Source organism: Dermacentor silvarum, chromosome 6 (genome assembly GCF_013339745.2).
Source record: "Dermacentor silvarum isolate Dsil-2018 chromosome 6, BIME_Dsil_1.4, whole genome shotgun sequence".
Taxonomy (NCBI): domain Eukaryota; kingdom Metazoa; phylum Arthropoda; class Arachnida; order Ixodida; family Ixodidae; genus Dermacentor; species Dermacentor silvarum.
This window is the reverse complement of record NC_051159.1, coordinates 168,575,418-168,597,835: the sequence shown is the minus strand read 5'-3', so window position 1 is coordinate 168,597,835 and position 22,418 is coordinate 168,575,418. Positions and strand designations below refer to the sequence as shown.

The window sequence follows — 22,418 nt, the reverse complement described above, 5'->3', positions numbered from 1 at the left end:
AGGCGATCGCGAACTTCTGAATAACTACAGGCCTATTTGTATTCTTTCATTTTTTAGTAAAATAATTGAACGACTAGTTCATACACGTTTATCATCCTATCTAGCAAAATTTAATCTACTATCACCTAAACAGTATGGCTTTCGGCAGGGTTGCTCAACCGAGCTTGCGCTTCTAACCTTCACCGATAAACTCAAGAAGGCTATCGACCAAGGCTTGCTGGTTGGAAGTGTATTTATAGATTTAACGAAAGCTTTTGACACCATTAATCACCAAATTCTTATACATAAACTTGAATCTTACGGCATAACTGGCCCGCCACTTCAGTTTATTTCTAGCTATCTAACCAATCGTACTCAAGTTGTTCAGATTGACGGCAAACTTTCATCTGCTAAGAACATAAATCAAGGCGTTCCTCAGGGCTCAATTCTAGGTCCGCTACTGTTTCTACTATTTATTAACGACCTGCCTAAGGTTTTGACAACTACCGACTGTATATTATATGCAGACGACACGACTGTTTTTACTTGCGCTAATAATGTCGACGAGCTACAGCGAAATGTTAACGTTGATCTGCATAACATAACTTCCTGGTGTCGAAAGAACATGTTGTGCATCAATCCGCTAAAAACGGTTTTTATGGTTTTTCATTCCTTCCCGACACTAATTTCGAAATCTATATCTGTATGTCTCGACAACAACCTAATACCAATATCTGATAGCATAAAGTTTCTAGGCGTAGTTTTAGACAGACACCTGAAATTCAATCTTCATGCGCAATCGCTTGTCCGTAAGATTTCTTTTGGAATACGCGCCATAATCAAAACCCGCTGATATTTTCAGCCACACATTATCCATTCCCTTTATCATGCGCACATTCACAGTCATTTATCTTACTGCATATCAGCCTGGGGATAACACATACTTCGCACACCTCAGCCAACTTCAACGCCTGCAAAATCAGGCGCTTCGACTCATGACTTTCAGCCATTTCCAATCCAATGCAACGCCACTTTATTGCCGTTTAAGCATTGATCCTCTTCATCAGCTCTTTCAGTTTAAGCTAACAATCGTGATATATAAGTTATTTCGTAATATTGCACATATAGATGGCTTTGTCATTGAAACTTTTGTAAATACTAACGTTACTAGGTTCTCTGAACTCGATAACCACCTTTTACCTAAAGTGCGCACCAACTATGGTAAGTTAACTACCACATTTGCGGGAATCAAACTGTGGAATTCTATTCTACATACCACTAAATCATCACCCACAGTACATATATTCAAGAACCAAGTTAAGAAAGATTTTTTACAACAACTCTCTTCATCCTAACAACATACTTTTGTGATTGTAATAATAATAATTGACGTAGCTATAATACTACATGGTATATTACCCCCATTTTTATTGTATTGTAAACTTGAATTAGAGCACTGCACGGGCTCGGGCTTACCCGAAAGCCCGGGCCCGGCCCGGCCCGTGGGCCGGGCCGGGCCGGGTAGAGGAGTTTTTTCACGGGCTCGGGCCGGGCTCGGGCACGGCGTGTGCTTTTTGACCCGGGCCCGGGCCGGGCTCGGGTTTTTTGACGCGGGCCCGGGCCGGGCTCAGGCTTTCTGCGAGTTATTCTCGGGCTTCTCAACTCTGAAAAACATGTATTTTTCGGTCTCGGGCCGGGTTCGGGCCGGTTTCGAGTCGGGCTCGGGCCGGGCTCGGGCTTAAGGTAAAGGGGTGGCGGGCCGGGCCGGGCGGGTAACGTAGATTATTTCCGGGCCCGGGCCGGGCCCGGGTGTCGCCATAAAAGTTTTGATCGGGCTCGGGCGGGCCACCCAATGTGAAAACGGGCCCGGGCCGGGCCCGGGCCGCAAAAATCGGCCCGTGCAGTGCTCTAACTTGAATTGCTCGTTTATTACAGAAGTTTTCTTTGCAATTTTTGTCTTACTAAACAAACAGCCTTATATTCTTGTTTTTTGCACTATCCCTTTTTTTAATTGTTTGTAAAATCACCGTAAACAATGATTGATGTATATCTCGTTTTTTTTTCATTTTGTTCATCTATGGGAATCCCTCTGACAGTTTTTAACTTTGGGACTCCCTGTGTATGTACTAATTATGTATGCACTTCTCTGTAAAACTGACATCGTTGATGAATAAACTTGAAACTTGAAACATGAAACGCGCCATTAGGAAAAAAACATACGCAATGATAGAAAAAAAATAGGATACGCTTACAAGCCCACCAGTACGTATAAACTAAACTGTTCTTTTCACTAATTCTAGAAAGTCATCTATTGTATGCTGTTTTACTACAAGCTGGTCGAGACCATTCCATTCTCGTATGGATCTCGGAGAAAATGAATAATAAAATGTGTTGTTGCACGAATATTCTTTAAGTGTGAGATCATGCGTTTGACGTGTTTGTCTTGTTTTCTTAGCTTCAACGTATCCTGTGTGGCATATCTTAAAGCAGTTGTGCAGTGACATATATAATAAATTTAGGCGATGAAGGGTTGATTGAGTTCAACTTTGGAGTGTAGGTAATCCTGCACAATCCTGCCGGGGAATCCCGGCGTCGATAACGGTTAAAAAATCTAACCACTTTCCACTGCACGTTTTCAAGCGTGTTGATACCACTATTTGTGAATGGGAACCAGATTATATTATCATATTCTAGAAGCGGTCTGAGAAGTGCGATGTATGCTAAAACTTTAATGTCATGGTTGGTGCGTCGTCGCATCCATTTGAAGAAAAACAATTGCTTTGTGGCTTTCGCGCCTATGGTTTTCACGTGCTCTTTTCAGCTGATATCGGACGAGATTATAACACAAATATATTTGTGCTGGCTTAGGTTACGAAGGGTGATGTTAAAATTAAATTATGGGGTTTTACGTGCCAAAACCACGATCGGATTATGAGGCACACCGTAGTGGGGGACTCCGGAAATCTGGACCACCTGGGGTTCTTTAACGTGCGCCTAAATCTAAGTACACGGGTGTTTTCGCATTTCGCCCCCATCGAAATGCGGCCGCCGTGGCCGGGATTCGATTCCGCGACCTCGTGCTCAGCAGCCCAACACCATAGCCACTGAGCAACCGGGTAAAGGGCGGGTAAAGGGTGATATTAAAACCGTAACAAAAGGATAAGCTTGTTTTCTTTTTTTTTTCTTATTAACATCGTGACCACTTTTTTTTCCGAATTAATCATCTGCAGATCAGAACACCAGCGTGCTACTTTGTTCAATGCACTGTTGAGTTCAATCTAGTCACTGCAGTTTTTAATCTCTTCGTACAGTACACAGTCATCTGCAAACAGCCTGACATTTGCATTATTATTGCTGGTCAGATCATTTATAGACAACAACAGTAATATCAGTGTTAGTTTCCGAATAATATAAGGTGGGTTTGTTACAGAATTAACTACTCAAATTAAGGGTGGATTCAGGAATTGTAACTTTGTCATTTTGGCGTCGACCTCGGCATCTGTAGAGTCTTGCTTGCTTTTTCAACTGCTTTCATCGAAAACTTGAAGTGAATCAAGGGTAACTCAAGAAAAAAGACATTTAGGAGGCAAACGTGAGAAAGGGTGCAGCCAATGTTCGTTGGAGTGATACGATCTCAGCCATGAAGCTTTATTTCGCAAAATGTCAAAGCAGCTGACCTCGGAGAGTCTATGCAAAGATCATCTATTCGCAAATTGGCAAAAACACTCCAACAAATCCCATAGAGGCGCATTTGTGTGACGCTGCGTTCTGATTTCAGCGGTGTAAGCCACAGTGCGATATACAACGGTTGTATTACTCGTCCGTCTTGTGAGTGCGCGAATACGCGAAGTGTTGGAACTTGAGCTCTAGCAAACACCAGAAGATTAGCATGGCAAAAGCCTCGGGTTTCGATGAGCATTTCCTCGGTCCGTCCGTCTGTCAACAGCAAGAGACTCGTGCGCGAACGACCAAAGATGGCGATAATGCTTGGTCTTCTTCGGTACAGTTATTTCGTGATACTGCAAACCTATCCAGTGCTGCACCAGGGTTGAGTGCGGAAATACAACATAGAGCAAAATAGAGCAAAGTTCGAACCTCAAGTCAATTTCGAGAACCGATGCAACTGAGAACTTACAGCTGGTGACTGATGACTCCTGCCCACAAAGCGCCCATGGCAACGCTGAATGTAGCGATCGACCAAACAATGAGGAGCCCTTTGTCGATCTCAGGCTCCTTCGTGAAGAGCTGGGTTGGCAGCGGTTCCTTCGGCGTCATCAGCTTCTGTAAGTACAAATGCATGAACGAAGAAAAATTAAAACGAAGGGGATGTGCGCATCGCCAATCAATAAGCGCTTTAAAACGTGTAAAAGAGTTGATGGTTCAGTAACATATCGCCTGAGCGCTCGGGGCCATCCTTCGTTGCGGTTTATTTTTATCCCCTTGTGCAGCCAGAATTCTGTTGCGTGAGAAATTGCAGCTCATTTCGCAACTCTATTTTAGAGGTCAGCAGATGCTAACACATTATATGCAGGCAGTATTCTTTATGTCTGTCGAAATTACACCAAGTACTACTTCTAACAAGAAAAAAAAGTAGCTCAAATAACTAAAGGCAGCTGCTATGCAATTTCGACTTGGAAACCACAACTAATGTGTAATAAGAATAATAGCCTTTATTGCGAGTTCTTAGGCACATGCATTGCTTGCTAGGTCTGCCGAAGCCTGCCGAGGACTCGTAGTGCAGAGACCTGGCAGTCGCGGCAAAATCGCATTGACAAGTTCTCGAGCACAACTAATGCTCCAAAATATAAACTAAACCTCTTCGCCATTTGCAAAGCAGGTACAAAAACAAATTGCCAAGAAACACACAAAATAGAGCGACAAGGGAGCTACATGTCATCGGCAAACAAAACGCGTCACACTACAGTGCATGAATACGCACTGAAATAGCAAATGTACCAAGGGAAAGCCGCGAACTGGACAGATGTACAACGTTCACACCAGCCGCAATGCTCACATACACACAAGTAAAAGTCAGCTTCATACTAGTGCTATTTTTATATCCCATCTTTTAAGACGTTATTTAAGTCGGATAAACTTCGTTGCTCCAGTACTGAAGTGGGGAGGTTATTACACGAATTGGGAATATTGTCTTTGCATTTTGCCATAATTAGTTATTGTTCGAGAAGCAACTCATCTGGGGTGATTGCGTAGATTTATTGCTTTATAGCGGGTACGCGAAAATTTTCGTTCCAGAACAATCGCGGCACAACAAAAAGAAACACTGAACCAAAGTTCGGCATTTTCAGAGACCCGAATGGGTTATCCATATCAATGTTTGCTATACTTTTTTTAGAATATTCCGTAATGAACTGTTTACTTTGGTTTTGCAAAAGCTGCTGCAGTTTAAAAAAAACAGCATACACTATATCGTATATGCGAATAAGCTACCGCATGCACGATCTATTTATTTATTTTAATAGGAGCATAGATGCGAACGCGGTAACGTAAAAACGGAGCTCGGTGAAGTTTTGCACAAATGGAAGCCATCTGAACGTCCATGATAAATCATTGTCTGATGTCATTTATGTATTTTTGTATAGTAATCCCCCCCCCCTACAACAATGCTGTAGGTACATGCATAAATAAAGTCAACTAGATATTAACACTGCCTACACATTCTACCGGTGTACGGTCTCAATTCAAACAGTTGGAGCATGCAAAAGGACAGGAAGAGTGGCATCAAGAACATGTAAAGGATTTTTAAAACAGCTAATTGCGTTTTTCGCGCATTAAAACTATTATTTGATTATTTTCACACCAGTCTATGACGTTCGCTGTATCGTTTTGAAGCATAGCAACAGCCCTTTCAAATTCATTGTCTCGAAACAAGCAACGTGTCGTCCGCATATTGAAAAACAGCGATTGTGCCAATTATCTGTCCCAAGTCACACGCGTATAAGTTAAATAAAAGTGGTGACAGCACTGAACCGCGCGGTACTTCTGCAGTGAGGTGCCGCTGTGTGTTGTGTACATTATTCAAACAAACAATTTGAGACCAATTCAAATGATAACTATAGAAGAAAATTGAAAATGTCCCCGGAACCCAGGTTGTAAAGCTTACTGCATAGAAAACGTTGGTTAACTGAGTCAAATTTTTTATGTACCCGAAAAGAGTCCACAGTCCACTGGATTTCATTCAAATGTATCGTGCAATTCTTGCATTTGCCATAATTAGTTCTTGTTCGAGAAACAACTCATCTGGGGTGATTGCGTAGATTTATTGCTTTATAGCGGGTACGCGAAAATTTTCGTTCCAGAACAATCGCGGCACAACACAAAGAAACACTGAACCAAAGTTCGGCATTTTCAGAGACCCGAATGCCACAAGCGTATTGTATTACAATTACAATACTGCAAACAATACATAGCGTCAAGAACGTGCATTTCCCGCAGTTGCGCTAGGAAAGGAAGTACAGATATATGGCAGTGGTTTTCTGGTTCTGACGCATCTCCGCCCTTAAATATCGGAATAACATGCGCTCTCTTTATTTCATCGAGTACAACAAACGTGTCCAGAATACTTTTCAAAATAAAAGGAATCGGCCTCGCTAACACACTGATATTACGTCTTACATCTTCAGATCTTCAGCTGATATTCCATCTAAACCAATCGCGCACGGCTCTTTCGTGACTGACGCAGTAATCTAAACAAATAGTCTTCCGCCATCGAGGGCAGAAGCGCCGAATCTGATACTGAACTGCTAGCTGCACACTTGCATCGGGTTACCCTGAAGAAAATGGAAGTCCGTGCAGTTCCAAATTCGAAAGCCTGCTGTGCTGCTCGTCCTTTTTGCACCTTTTATGACAGAATCAAATACCTTTGTCTGAGCCAAGAGAGTGTCATCACATGTTACCATATACCGCACAACGCCCGTTTGCTTGCGTTGTAGTGCACGAACGCTAAAGAACCCCAGGTGGTCAAAATTAATCCGGAGCGCTCCACTACGGCGTGCCTCACAATCAGAACTGGTTTTGGCACGTAAAGCCCCAGAAAGCAGAACAAGTACTGCACAGAGATTTGCAACTCCAGTACAGCTTTTTTCAAAGATAACCCCTAATCGATCCTTGGCTTTAGAGCAAGTAGCTGATGTACCTTTTTTTAAGAGGCAAAATAATAATAGCCATGTCATTTATTCCCTGTAGTTGTTCCCGAAGAGAGCCTAACTGAGAACCAGGGTCATCGGTTTCTGCAGCTGCAGCCGAGTTGCCAAGTTGCTCTGAAATGGACTCGCCTGTAGATGCTCTATAGTGCCTGCCTTTCGAAATCTCCCTTCTTGAGGATTCCATAGCCAAAAATGCACTTTCAGAAACACCCGAGCATGCTTTCCCAAAGTGAATGTCATGTCCCCAAGTGAATGTCTGTTCTTCGCAAGGCACGAAAGCTGCGTCCTTCGTGGCCGATGTCGGCTGTTCTGGAAAATCTCCCACATCTTTGTCCACAGCTCAAAAAGTTGCTTGCCATGATCATTGAGAAAAAGAAGGAAAAGAAATGGCGGTTTGTGTGGACCACAGATGGTAAAATATTTGCAAGAAAGACTGAGTCTTCGAATGCGCTTCAAGTAACATGTGTCGCTGACCTAGTGAAGATCGATGAACACCTGCAGCAGCCAGGTGTTCATCATTAGCTTTCCCTCGTACATTTTTTTAAAAATTCCACTCTTGAATGATGGATTCGAATTTCAAATCGCCAAGTGATTTAAATATACCTGTGTCTGTTAGCGGCCATATTTCAGCTCTTCATATTAACGCCCCGTCGGCCCGGAACAAAGAAGACGTCATCACAACTTTTATAGAAAGTTTAAAATTTTGTTTTGACGTAGTTATGATGACCGAAACTTGGTATACAAGTGAACTGGAGGTACTGAAATTGCCTGGTTATAAGTCTCACTTTCTAAATCGTCGCGGTAAAAAAGGGGGTGGTCTTACGTTAATAATTCAAGACAGATTTGAAAGCGAACTGCTCTCGAATTATTCTCGAATTACAGATGATTATGAAATTCTTACGGTAAAGTGCAAATATGGAATTTATCGGTTATGTATCGCCCACCTGGAGGGATGCTACCTTCATTTTTATCTTTTTAGACGAATTTCTTGCTTGGATTAACGACAATAATTACAAACTAATTTTGGGAAGTGATCTTAACATTGATTTCTTGAGCAACTCAACGCCACAAGCTCAACTTACGGAAATGCTCGTAGTAAATGCGTTGGTTAATGTGATAAAACAACCGACACGTATACAGTTAAGTACGTCAACGTGTATTGATGCTTTTATAACAAACTGTCAAAATCAGACAATTGACTCAGGAGTTCTCGGATCACATATTAGTGACCCTTTGCCCATATACACAATACAAAGCTCTAACAAACCAAACTCAAAAAACAAACATGAAAGGTCTGTCACATACCGAACCGTAAGCCAGGAGACATTGCAGCGTTTTCGTTCAATTTTATTAGCTACAGACTGGCGCTCCATCTATAGCAGTGGTAACGCTACTTGCGCGTATGAACTACTAATAGACAAAATTAAAAAAGCCTTCACCGTAAGTTTTCCTTACATCAAAAAAACCCGTCCCCGTAAGGCAAGAAAGCCATGGCTTACTTCGAAATGCTTGAAGGCTATCATCTATAAAAATGCACTGTTTCAAAGGTTTCTTAGGTCAAAAAGCGCCTCCGATTTACAAGCGTTTAAGAAACATCGGAATAAAACAAATAACCTTTTGCGCAGACAAAAAGAACGATACTTTTATAACTTGTTTAATCACGAAGTATCTAGAAAACCGGAACTTGTCTGGAAAAGGCTAAATTCTTTCTTAGAAGGTTATTCTAAAGAAAACACTGGCCCCACTGAGATGAAATTAGATAACGATACATTCACTGGCCGTAAGCTAGCTGACATTTTTAACAATTTTTTGCCTCTGTCGCAAGCAGTGTGCATAATACTTCCTGCATGGAATTTATGCCTTCGAGAACACGTGAATCTGCGTATGTTTCCCGTCTCCCAGCCAGAAGTTGTAGCAGTGTTCTTCTCCCTCAAAAATAGCTACTGCGCCGACCCTGATGATCTACAAATTCGACCGGTCAAGTACGTGCTTGATATCATTGCCCCAGCCCTAACACATGTGATCAATCTAATCTTTTCTTCTGGCGATTTCCCGAGACAGCTACAAGTTGCTAAAGTTACCGTTATTTTCAAAGGCGGTGACAAAAATAATGTATAAAACTACAGGCCTATTTCCATACTGCCCATTTTTTCCAAAGCTATTGAAAAGTTGATACACATAAGAATGAATAGTTTTTTGAGTCGCCATAACATCATAACGCCGTTTCAATTCGGCTTTAGTAAAAAAACGTTCCACGGAATCCGCGTTACTTCTTCAAAAAAGAAATCATATTAGGTGGTTTTGAGCAGTCAACTTTACATAGTTGGAATATTTATCGACTATTCAAAAGCCTTTGATCGGATTAATCATACCACACTTTTAAAAAAGCTACAGCATTACGGATTTTGTCGGACATTTTTCACACTTATGCAAAGGTACTTGAGTGATCGCCAGCAGCAGGTACAACTTAACTATAAATCAAGCTTTCGATCCCTAAACAGCGGTGTACCGCAGGGAAGCATCCTAGGGCCTCTACTTTTTAATGTATATATAAATGACGTAGTAAGAATAGATGAAAATACCCAATTTATAGTTTATGCTGACGATACTAGTTTTTTTTTTAGGATCAGATTTATTGGAAATTCAAACCAGAGCAAAGAACGTACTCGCGAAACTGCATACCTGGAGTTTGAACAACTCTCTAACTATAAATACGTCAAAAACAAAAGCGGATTTATTCCGAGCTAACAAACAAGAAACTTTGATTTACCGCTTTTTCTTGGCACATCAAAAATTGAGGTGGTTCCTGCTGTGAAATGTCTTGGTGTACTCTTTAATGAAAACATGTCCTGGGATTTGCAGTCTGATTCTACATGTTTGTTCGTCTTTCTCGCACGGTTGGTATATTATCGCGCACACGTTTTCTTTTGCCTGAGAAAGTAAACGTGTTACTGTATCATTCACTTTTCCTTTCAAAACTGTGCTATTGCTACCTTGTCTGGGGAACCACCACAATTTCCAACATTCTGATGCTTTCTAGATTACAGAAAAGGGCTGTCCGTTTGATTGTCAATGCTCCGTATAACGCACACAAAAGGCCCATCTGTAAAAACCTAAACGTAATAGCTGTTGACGACTTGTACGATTCTTTACTAATGACACGCAACAAACAAGGCATTAAAACAAACAATCTGTGCTTGAAAGAACTTGCTAATTTGACTGAAAGAGTGCATGTTTATGACACGCGCGGAATCACTTTTTGGTTTACGCCACGGACCCGTACTAATTATGGCCGACAAATGATCGCATATACATTGCCTACCCTTTTAAACAACCAGCATTGTTTTCTGTAATGCTGCTGCTGTTAAGTTTTCATTTTGTACTGGAAAGTTTCTACAAATTTTGATAAATTTTGATGTGCAGAAAAGTAAATATTTGTTTTTTAATGTTAATTTCAACACTGTTAGCTTTATTTTTCAGATGTATAGTTTTTGGTATTGTAAGCTTGTCACATTTTCTGTTGCCCCTGTCATAGTGCAATTATCGGGTACAGACCCCGTCAGGCCTTTTTTTTTTTTGCTTTTAGTCTGTGCCCCCAGCATTTTGTACATGCTATAATGTACCATAATGCCGAAATAAAATGAATGAATGAATGAATGAATGAATGAATGAATGAATGAATGAATGAATGAATGAATGAATGAATTCCCGCATTCCACACAAGACAAAGATCTGCCATCACTTGGCAGCCCATTTGAACACACTAAACAGATCGACGTCATGGTGAGGTACAAAACCAGAATTTCGCACACAAACAGCGTCAAGTATATCAATGATCAGCATCAATCATGGCTGCAGTAGGCGGCAGCAGCAAACAAATGAGGGGAGAAAAGCTCACCTGTTTAGACCAGAATAGTTCTGATAAGTGCCAAGCAAGACTATGCCGCCGCTTGCGAAGCGCTTGTGCCTTGAACGGACGATCCCAGGCGTGGGCCACGCTCCAGTAGAATCCACGGAGAGCAGCAACTTCAATGAATTGCGCATCTTGCTAACAGGGGAAGCTTTCGCGCATCGCCGGTAGGTCCTTGGGGCCGTCGTTCGATCCAGTAGTCGCAGATTTCTAATCTTAGCTGATCGTCAGCGATACAACGTTGCACGTGTTTAGACCATAATAGTTCTGATAAGAGCCAAGCAAGACTATGCCGCCGCCTGCGAAGCACTTGTGCCTTGAACGGACGATCCCAGGCGTAGGCCACGCTCCAGGAGAATCCACAGAGAGCAGCAACTTCAATGAATTACGCATCTTGCTAACAGGGGCAGCTTTCGCCGGTACGTCCTGGGACCATAGCTGGGGCCATCGCGTGCGCGCGCGCCCGTATGTGTGTGTGCGTGTGTGCGTGCGTGCGTGTGCGTGCGTGTGCGCGCGCGTGTGTGTGTGTGTGTGTGTGTGTGTGTGTGTGTGTGTGTGTGTGTGTGTGTGTGTGTGTGTGTGTGTGTGTGTGTGTGTGTGTGTGTGTGGTGTGTGTGTGTGTGTGTGTGTGTGTGTGTGTGTGTGGTGTGTGTGTGTGTGTGTGTGTGTGTGTGTGTGTGTGTGTGTGTGTGTGTGTGTGTGTGTGTGTGTGTGTGTGTGTCATGTCATGTCATGTCATGTCATGTCATGTCAAGAACTTTATTGAGGTCCTGTGGAGTTTTAAGCCGTTGGAGATTCCACGCGGGGAGCTCCTCTGGCCGAAACCGTAGGCAACGCCCAAGTCGGGACGGGAACGTGGTGACGCTCCGCCAGTTCTTGGGCCCTCTGGACGGCCTTGAGTCGGTGCTTGAGGTCCAGACTTTTGAGGGCCTCTTCCCATTCAGGCTCCCTCCCTCCCATCCCCCACGGCCTCTCGCGCGACGGAAGAAGTCGTGTTTGCTCTCTCTCTCTCTCTCTCTCTCTCTATATATATAGATATAATTTGTAGAGAGCTATACGAAGTAATGATAGTAGCTTTATCAGCTGTATGAACTTGGACATGCAGCCGCACCGGCAACACGCAGAACTGTTGTCGACGCCGTCGGCGTTTTGCCCACGTTCGCACAAAATGCGTGCGGCGTTGGTGACTGTTGCCGGAGCCTCTGATATAAATAGGTACTTGGTGCCGCAGCTAAACGTCCCCTCCCCCCCCCCCCCCCCACGGCCTTTCGTGCGTCAGAAGAAGGCGCGTTTGCTCTACATATATGGTGATTGTAAAGGAGGAAAGAGACTCCCCGTGAAAGCGCGCGTCCCTCGCGTCCTTTCACTCGCACATACAGCGTTCGGCGGCGCGCGGCGACGATTTCATCTCCATTGACGTCATACGGAACCTCACGGCGACGGCGACGGCAACGGCGACGGCAACGGCGACGGCGACGGCAACGGCGACGGCAACGGCGACGGCGACGCCGACGGCAGAAATCTGCTTTGGAGTGTCCATATAATTGCTATCGCAATAAAATGCTTAATTCTGCAGCCCTTCAGGGAGCACGGCGGTGGTGGTGGTGAAAACTTTTATTGAACAAAGAGAGAGGGTGAAGCCCGTGAGCTCCATGAAACTAGGTGTCATCCTTAGTCCAGGACGTCATTGGTCGAAGCCGCCACTCGAGCCCGTTGGACCAGAGCTCGTTGTTTCTCTAGTCCGGAGCTGTTGAGCACGGTCGCCTCCCAGTCCTCTCGAGTTGGGTGGGGAATAGGGGATAGATTGGGATTCTGTTGGCAGGCCCAGACCATGTGATACAGATCTGCCAAATTACCACAGTGCTGGCATTGCCCATTGATTTTGGGATCGAAATGCTTTACTATAGCTGGGCAGAGCAACGTATTAGTTTGGAGGCGCCGTAGGACGCGTTCTTCAGTTTTGGATAGGCCTTTTGCCGGAGGGGGGTACACCCGGCGCTGCTCGCAGAAGTAATGTCGAATTGCACTGAACCGTAGTAGGGGAGTAGGACATTCAGGCTGTTTAGGGCAACAGGGAGGTTCCCGGGGAATAAGTGCGCGGGCTGCTGCGTCTGCAGCTTCATTACCTCGAAGGCCCTGATGGCCTGGAGTCCAGATTATTCGTTTTGGTGCGGGATCCCGATCCCTGATGCAGAGTCTCAGAATTTTGTTGGCTAGTGGAGAGATTTCCCCTGCCAAGTAGTTTTCACAAGCCCTTCGAGAGTCTGTGAGTATGCATTTGGATTGAGGGTGTGCAGCCGCCAAGGCGACAGCGACTTCCTCTGCTTGGTTTATATTCGCGGCTCTAAATGAGAGTCCGTCCACCTGAGTTCCCTGATGTACAACCGCCGCCGTGTAATATCCCCTGGGCGAAGGTCCGGCTACATCCACATAGTAAACCCCAGTACGGGAGCCAAGCTGTCTTTCTTGCGCTTTGGCACGCGCCTGTCTTCGTCCTTCATGTGTTTCTTTCGTCATATTACGAGGGAGTGGGGGCACCCAGAGTTTGGTGCGCCACAGCTCTGGGATGCGCTCCGTGTGTTCAGGTTCGCAGTTGTGTTGAATGCACAGGCGGTCTAGCAGGCGACGCCCCGGGGCGGTCTGCATAAGCCGTGTGTATTGATTTGTGAGGTGCGCCTCCCTGAGTTCCTGAATAGCACGGCGCAATACGCGCGTTTCCTCTCCGCCGTGCGTTCGCTCTCCATGATAGCGCGCGTCCCTCGTCCGCTTTCACTCACACATAAAGCATATACGGCGCGCGGCGAGGATTTAATCGCCGTTTGACGTCATACGGAACCTCACGGTGACGGCGACGCCGGCAGCAGAAATCCGCTTTGAGTGTCACTTTGACTATCGCAATAAATGTCCGCTCGTAGTATTTATACAAATGAGAATTAAGGGCATTTTATTCACCTTGTCAGCTCCGACTAAATATATATACGCGGTAACGTAGACATCGACGTAGATCATTGTGTTTGACGGTGAACTTAATGACCGACCCTTACGTGATTTTACAGTACATACAAAACGCTTAAAGTAACTAGCACTACACGCTGCAAAAAGCAATACCAGTTAGCTGGTAGTGGCACTTGGGGAGAGAGAGAGAAATACGTTTATTCAGTCATAAAAAAAAATAGGAAATTGTACTTGTATGAAAAGGCAACCCCAGTGGTTTTTCCGGTGAGGTGCCTAGATTAAGTTAATGGTTTCGCTTCTTATAAGGTAGGTGAGCAAGCTGTCATATATAGCTTTGCGGTGTTGAGGGGTCCCTCTAGGAAGGATCCAGTCATTGAGAGTGGCGACTGAGCTCTGCAGCCCAGCAAGGCAGATTCTTCGCAGTGATGACAGGCCAGGACATGTCCATAGCAAGTGGTGGGCTGTGGCTGGCGCACCCGTGGTGCAAGTTCCGCAGGTGGGGTCAAGCGACTTGTCGATGTATTGGGCTTTGAACGCAGGCGTGACTGCCGTGCCGGTGCGTAGACGGCGGAGTGCCACGCGTTCCCGGCGTGGAAGCCCAGGAGGGAGGGGGTCATGGCCTTCGGGCAGAAGCGCTTGTAGAGCAAGCTTTCTATGCTGTCGGAGCTGCAGGTGAGCATCGACAGCGTCGACATCTTCTGCCGTAGTAGTATGTATTAGAGCTTCCACTTACCATCAGCTTTCCTAAACTTCTTCTGTTGACAAACCCGACGACAATGTCGAGCGGCTCAGATGATTGCCTGTCATAGACAACGTCGTCCTGCAAAACAGAGAGAATTGAATATTATTCGGGCTCCTTATGTTTACCGATATGATGTGCGCGAATTAAATTTATTTCTTCAGTTACAAGAAACAAGCTTTCAATAGGTGGCAGTGGCAGATAAAAATACTTCTACTGTATCAATACCCGAATCACGTAATAACAAAATGGACATAGACTCTTCGAAAGCACCAAAAGTTTACACAGCTCCCGTAAGCATGGGCGCGGGCGAAATCGCTTTTTGTGCAACTATTTAATTCAGTATTTATAACGAGAAAAATGGCTCAAGAGAAGGCAGGGGATGAAATAATGATACAAAAACAGTGCGTCATCTTTCTTTGCCTGAGCCCGTTTTCCAGTTATAAACGTCACGAAGGGTGACGCAACCACTTGGGCGATTCGTAAGATGCTATATAATTTTCAATTCCGCGCATTTGTTTTTCTTTTTTTAACACGAAAGTGTTTTATGCCGGGGTCCACCAAGACTTCACTGACGTATTTCCGTCACGGAAATACGTCATAGAACATAATACAAAGAAAGAAACCAGAAGAAAAAGTTCCACAAACATGCAAAATTTGGAAATCGAACCCACGACCTCTCGGTCCGCGACGATAGATCGCCGAGCGTTAAACCCATTGCGCCACAAACGCATTTGCAGAGAGCTATACAGACGCGCCTTATATATCTAACACTCCTCCGTGTACCCGCGCTCTTGCTCGGGGCGGTGCCGCCGCCTACGAGCAGAAAAGAGAAGTACTGCATTATGACACTAACGCGCACCGACAGTGAACGCTTCGGTGGTCTCAGCACTACGACGCCTCGATGCCAGCATTCGAAGGGACGCTGGCATCAAGAAGCACTACAAACGCCACCTAGGTGGCGTTGGTAGTGGCGTTCACCGTACTCAGCACAGCGGAGCGTGGCCTCCGCAATTAGCTCTGAAAATGTTTCTGAAGTTGATCGCGGAGGCTGCAATTACGACGCGCTGTACGCGCTGATTTGACTCGGTGACGATTCAGTTACGTGCTTTGTCTTGCGCGTTGTATTAGTGTGTCAGTTACGTGCTTCGTCTTTCGCGTTGTGCTAGCGTGTGCAGCGTAGTGCAGCTTCCATATGCACGACGGTTGCTCATGGTCATCGACGTTGGTAGTCGTGATGGAGGACACGTGCCACCAGGCGTCAGCGTGGGTGCATCAACGCCTAAGGGCGCTTTAGCCACAAAACACCAATAGACATTATATATCAATGTGCAATAAACATTACACTACTTCTGTGAAGACACGTTTCACTTTCGTGTTCTATACCGATTCCTATATAAGAGGGATCAACCACATTTTTTTTCACAGCTGGTTCCCGAACATTGCTACGGTTTCTTTCTAGCGCGTATAACTGCTGTCAGTTTCTGCTAGGGCTGGGCATCGACAAAAACTTTTCACCCGATTAATAGGAAGTTTTTAACTGATTAATTATTCGATTGATCATATTTTCAGATTTACGTATGTGAGCCAGAGTTATTTAAAAATGTGGTTTATGTACTTGAGCTTTGTAGAAAAAAAAATGTGGTTGATCCCTCTTATATAGGAATCGGTATAGAACACGAAAGTGAAACGTGTCTTCACAGAAGTAGTGTAATGTTTATTGCACATTGATATATAATATCTATTGGTGTTTTGTGGCTAAAGCGCCCTTAGGCGTTGATGCACCCACGCTGACGCCTGGTGGCACGTCTCCTCCATCACGACTACCAACGTCGATGACCATGAGCAACCGTCGTGCATATGGAAGCTGCACTACGCTGCACACGCTAGCACAACGCGAAAGACGAAGCACGTAACTGACACACTAATACAACGCGCAAGACAAAGCACGTAACTGAATCGTCACCGAGTCAAATCAGCGCGTACAGCGCGTCGTAATTGCAGCCTCCGCGATCAACTTCAGAAACATTTTCAGAGCTAATTGCGGAGGCCACGCTCCGCTGTGCTGAGTACGGTGAACGCCACTACCAACGCCACCTAGGTGGCGTTTGTAGTGCTTCTTGATGCCAGCGTCCCTTCGAATGCTGGCATCGAGGCGTCGTAGTGCTGAGACCACCGAAGCGTTCACTGTCGGTGCGCGTTAGTGTCATAATGCAGTACTTCTCTTTTCAGCTCGTAGGCGGCGGCACCGCCCGAGCAAGAGCGCGGGTACACGGAGGAGTGTTAGATATATAAGGCGCGTCTGTGTAGCTCTCTGCAAATGCGTTTGTGGCGCAATGGGTTAAACGCTCGGCGATCTATCGTCGCGGACCGAGAGGTCGTGGGTTCGATTTCCAAATTTTGCATGTTTGTGGAACTTTTTCTTCTGGTTTCTTTCTTTGTATTATGTTCTATGACGTATTTCCGTGACGGAAATACGTCAGTGAAGTCTTGGTGGACCCCGGCATAAAACACTTTCGTGTTAAAAAAACAATCCCTGCTACATTTGCCTGCTAGTAACACTTTTCGTAAGCGCACATATCAAGCATATCAAGCTCACTAGCAGGGGTGGATCTAAGGTAGGGGCGAGGGGGGCAGCCGTCCCGCCAAAATGCTCTCCCGCTTCCCATCGTCCCCCTGCTACCACCCCGAGGTGCCAAGTGATGAAGTGTTCTTCTGTAATAGCGACGAAAGTGGACAATCATGTTCTACCATCCCCAACAAAAAAATTCTGGCGCCTTCCCTACTGATTAGGATGCAACTGAATTCCCTGTGGAGCCAAATAAGCTTGTTAGCGCTGTCTCGTATAGTAAAGAGTTCCTGTGCTTATTAACAGCGATGCTAACTAGCTGCACTGAAGGAACACTCGCATGGCATTGGATTTTGACTCCCCAAAATCGAAGAGCAGCGCGCATGGGTAGCTTCTGTTCTACAAGAACCGCAGGCGTGATTTTAGTTGGAACATTAAAGCTGAAGCTATAATTTTCTTCCTTCGTGTTGAGGAAGCGAAGCGGAGACGTCGGCGCAAAGTTTGCCTCGTGCTGTTAACCTCAAACGAGCAATAAAAAAGGTAATCGCGGTTAAAGTATTTGTCGATTAATGGGAAGGTTAATCCATCAATCACCCAGGCTTTCGGTATTACGCGAAATTTTCCTTCATGTATAGTAAAAATGTACTGTACTTTGTTTATTTATTTATTATTTTTCTCATTCTCTTCGACTTACAAGTTTGCTGCCGGAGAGGCCTACAACTAGACCATAGGCCTTGACGTCGCGGAAGTTCTTGGCAACGGTCTCGAGTGGACAGTGTCCCAAGTCACGAATGAGCGCCACTTTGTCGGTAAGGTTGATCTTATGCAGCGGCAGGCACGCATTCTGAGCCGTCATGTCCACCAGCTGTCGGGCCTCCTGTGACACGCATACAGAGGCAGTGCTCACAGCACACGACAGTAATTGGATTACTGTATAGAAATAAAGGATAATTAAACTCGAGCAACGGGTAATACAATTAACTACTTTCTCGCGACGGTCATTTATAAACACGGTCAATTGCTTCGTCGTCATTTTAATTGCAACACACAGGTACAAATTATTGCATAACGTAAGAAGTTATCAGCGTTGTCCAAGCCTAAGAAAAGGCCTGTCAATTGTTATTTCGATAGCAAATTTAGGCATGCCCATGCAAAACGCCCACAAGACACATTTCTTATTGCTATCACTGAGGGTCGCCGAGTTATCTGCGTTTACGTCTCGAATAAGATTTTCATAAACTATTGGCACAATAGAGGAGCTTGGTTTCTTTTTTATATACTTGCATTAGACTCTCCAAAAGTGGTTGTTAAAAAATTCTGGGGCAAAAGTGATTGCAATAGAACGTCATTGCACTGGGTTGGAGTGATCTGCCAGCGTGGCTAAATTTAATTGCATTAAAGAATAATTGGGCATTACGTTACTGGCATAGTCTATCATCAGCGCGTCGCGACCAAACGACCACAGGGGAACAGGAACGTGAGCTATAAGAAGTATGGGGAAAAGAAGGGACAGAGAAGGGACAGGGCTGCAGTCACAAGAATTCGATAATGCCTCATTTTTGTCTATCCTGTTTCACACGTACACGTAGACGGCGTATAAGAGACGGTTATTGACATATCCTGAATTGCCTGAGTGCAGAAATTTTATGAATTTATCTAAAGCTGATATAAAACAAAGTTTACCTGCCGGTGAAGCTGCCAAAAGCAGATGCGATAACAATCTCTTAAACCAAAATAATGCCAACAGACACCGCATAATAACTAGGTTTCAATGCGGGCGCTTACCGCTTCCGACTTATCTTCTGGCAGCGCCTTGAACGACGGGAAATACTTGAGGCAGAATGAAAAAGTCTCGCCCCTCACCACGCGAACAACTCCGAGCTTCCCACTTTCGCCCTGAAACAGGGACACAAAAACCACACATTATTCTCCAGTAAATGCAGCCGGTTAAATGCACAATGCTCATAACATGAAACACGAACACCAACGAACGATTTTTATGCATAATTACATAGAAGTGCGGCGTGTAACCGCACGGGAGCCGGTTTCTAAGTGTGGAGTTGTCACAATTGTAAATTTCGGCGTCTGAATTAAGCCACCGTTACAAATGCAGTTGAAACTGGAAACAAAATAATGCATTGTAGCAGTTTCGAAATTGTTCATGTTTAAGTTTATGAGCACTATACACTGCAAGAAACACCTGTCTTCGCCTTTTCCTATGTTTCAGCCAGCCGACATTCAGCGTTCTCATAAAGCTCTTGCGCCATACAGCACACATGTGCATCGTTTTTATTTTTTTATTTAGAGAATATTGCGGGCTTTAAAGCAAAGTAGGTGTGGAAAAAAATATTCTTTACAATTTAGCACACATTATTTACAAAATATTCAACAGGTGACCAATTCTGAATAGAATTAAGGAAACAAAGCAAGAAACACTAGTTCACTGATAAAACATGGTTGATGGCATGGCAAGAAAACAACATGACGGTACAGCACTTGCCCTCTTGCAGGTCACCAAATACAAAGATAATACGCAATGATAAAACAAATTGGAGGACGCTTAAGCTTCGTCTTTAAGAGTGGAACGCGATAGTCTCATCGGGCCCCGTTATCGGGCCCCGTTGTTAGCTGGCTTTCCCACTGCAACACAGAACGTGGGAAAGCCAGCTTAGAGAGACCAAGCTTACACCGATCCCCTTAAAGTCGGCTTCACTTTTAAACAGAAATGCATTGCTGGGAAGACGTTTTTAGAGGGGCAATATAGTAAGTAGTCTTATATTAAATGTGAAGGCCATAGCACCTTGTTTTATTATTTTATTAATTTGCTATTGCCCCGACGCGCGCGCGTGTCCAAAACGCATTAGGCCCGCGAAGTCTGAATTTGACCTGCCGAGGGTGCGAGCGCCATCTGGATATCATTTTAGCAAGTAAACTACCTGAGTGCGCAGCTGTAGGTGTGGTAGAAATGCTGGAAAAGTGGGTTTGAGTTTCCTCGTACATTCAAATTACAATCCGACGCTACCATGTCTGAAGGTTGTGGTTAAGTCGTACTTTACTGTTTTTCTGACGGATTTCACTGTGAGAAATTCAATTTTTGTTCACCAAAACCTTGCACCTTGTGGAGGGTCTGTGCGGTTGAGGTGGTTCGGAATGATTTTCTCTGCGATGGACGCCGACATCGCACGCCGACGCCGGATTTTCAGCGATACGGGGCCTTTTGTACAGCCTCAATTTTGGTACAGTATATTGCCGTATAACCATTTAGTATGCACACAAAAAATCAGCATGCGAGCTTTTGTCATATTGAAAACAATTGTACCGACATAACGAAAATTCTTGTTTTAAGAAAACTGACTTTAAAGTAAATAATAACTTCAATCCCACGCTTTGCACTCTGCACAAAATGTTTGACCCATTTATTCAGTAGGAGCCAGATGCATAGTCATCATCTTGGTCATCTTCGCGCTTCTTTTGCTGTCGTTTAGCTTCCAGAGTCTGTTTTGTTGCTTGAAGCGTTGCTCTGTCAGCGCATACGTAGCACATACACCAGAACCAACGTTGCCAAAGCTCAACACATAGAAAACGCGTGAAAAGCGGGAAACAGCGTCTCAGGCTTCTCTTGGCTAACAACTCGAACACTGTTGCCATACAGCTTTTTCTTTCAGCTAAAATCAGGAAAACTAAGTTTTTTTTTTTTTTTTTTTGCAGAATAACGAGAAAATAAAGCTATCGCGTTAAAAATGTTCAGCACATGCGTCTGCTCAACCTAAGAAATTGGAGAGAGAGAGAGACTGTAAAGTAGAAGATGCGTTATTTTTGGTGCGCTTTACGCAGCACGGCTGTGCGCCTTTGTAGAGTTGAAGATTAAATCACCGTTGGCAGGTTAACTGATAGGGAGAGAAGGCTGCGTTCTTAGGCGCATCAAAAAAAAAAAGAATATAAGCAAGGTGCCGCATAATTCGAGCATGGCCGAATGATTGGAGCCGTGTTTGTCCAGGTCGGATCCTGCATTTTTATGACAAACACGTTATTAGTGCTGAAATCAGCACAAATATATTTTTTATTTATTCAAAATACCTTACAGGCCCATTGAAGGGCATTGAATAAGGGGGGCAACAGTAATCACAAATTAAAAAAGATACAAAAAAATAAATAAAGAACAAAGTTACAGACGAAAAAAAAGGCAACAATACAAATATTACAAAAAGCAAAGTACAGCAAAGTCTTTATGCAATATTAATACGCCACGAATTCAAGTTATCACGGAATGTTTCGCGATTAGAGATGGATGCAATGTGATCCGGAAGACTATTCCAATGTGCAATAGCTCGAGGTAATGGTGATTGAGTTAAATGCCTTCGTTAGACCATGAATGCGTGCAAAACTAAGTGCATTGTGAATGCGTCGAGATGTGCGCATAGGTGCATGAAGCAGCAAACAGTTAAATGTATTACTATAAATGTACCTGTGAAAAAGACATAAAAGAGCGATGACACGGCGATCTTCCAATGACTGAAATGTAAGGTCTTGCTTTATTCGGGTAACACTTGAATGATAGTCGTAGTTGCCAGATGTAAATCTGGCTGCCCTATTTTGAACACCTTCCAACATACGGATTAGACAATCTTGATATGGTGATATCTTGAAATATCGTTTTTCTTTGTCATGAGAAGCAAGTGGCCACTGTGACACCTATTGTAGGCGTCTACTAACGAAATATTTACCTTTTTTGAACATTTTAAGCCACTACGAGCAATCGAATAGCAATGCGGTAATAACCAGCCTGTTCAAGATAAGGTTCACGCCAATACGGGCTCTCAAATCATTTTCAGCACGTGCCCAGATGCATGTGCTGAAGCTGTTTGCATTCGATGAAGACGGCTGCTGCTCAGAGTGAAAAGGCACGCGCCGTGATAAGTGGCCACTTTAATTTCGCAACTACAACTATGCTGTGAGGCTCCCTGTAAGAGCTACTCAGTGCAACGTGTACTGAGACAACCTGCTTCCGAGCATCCACCGGGCATGCTCAAATGCAAGCTGTCTCGAACCAGCTCGCCAGCTCTAAGATGGTATCAAGAGCAAGTACTACGACCGCTGCCACAT

At 44.4% G+C, this 22,418-nt stretch overlaps 1 protein-coding gene across 1 annotated transcript in view; it reads right to left on the bottom strand.

Annotated features, from left to right (window-relative positions):
• Nucleotides 1–19,225, bottom strand: part of LOC119457031 (signal peptide peptidase-like 2B) — a 34,893-nt gene extending 15,668 nt beyond the window's left edge. Inside the window, exons 1-4 of the mRNA XM_037718855.2 lie at nucleotides 19,101–19,225; nucleotides 18,010–18,192; nucleotides 14,741–14,827; nucleotides 4,115–4,260 (exon numbers count right to left, since the gene is read on the bottom strand). Coding sequence (XP_037574783.2) covers nucleotides 4,115–4,260; nucleotides 14,741–14,827; nucleotides 18,010–18,171 — 395 coding nt within the window. The 5' untranslated portion in view covers nucleotides 18,172–18,192; nucleotides 19,101–19,225. The remainder of the gene's footprint in view (nucleotides 1–4,114; nucleotides 4,261–14,740; nucleotides 14,828–18,009; nucleotides 18,193–19,100) is intronic.
• Nucleotides 19,226–22,418: the final 3,193 nt, after the last annotated feature.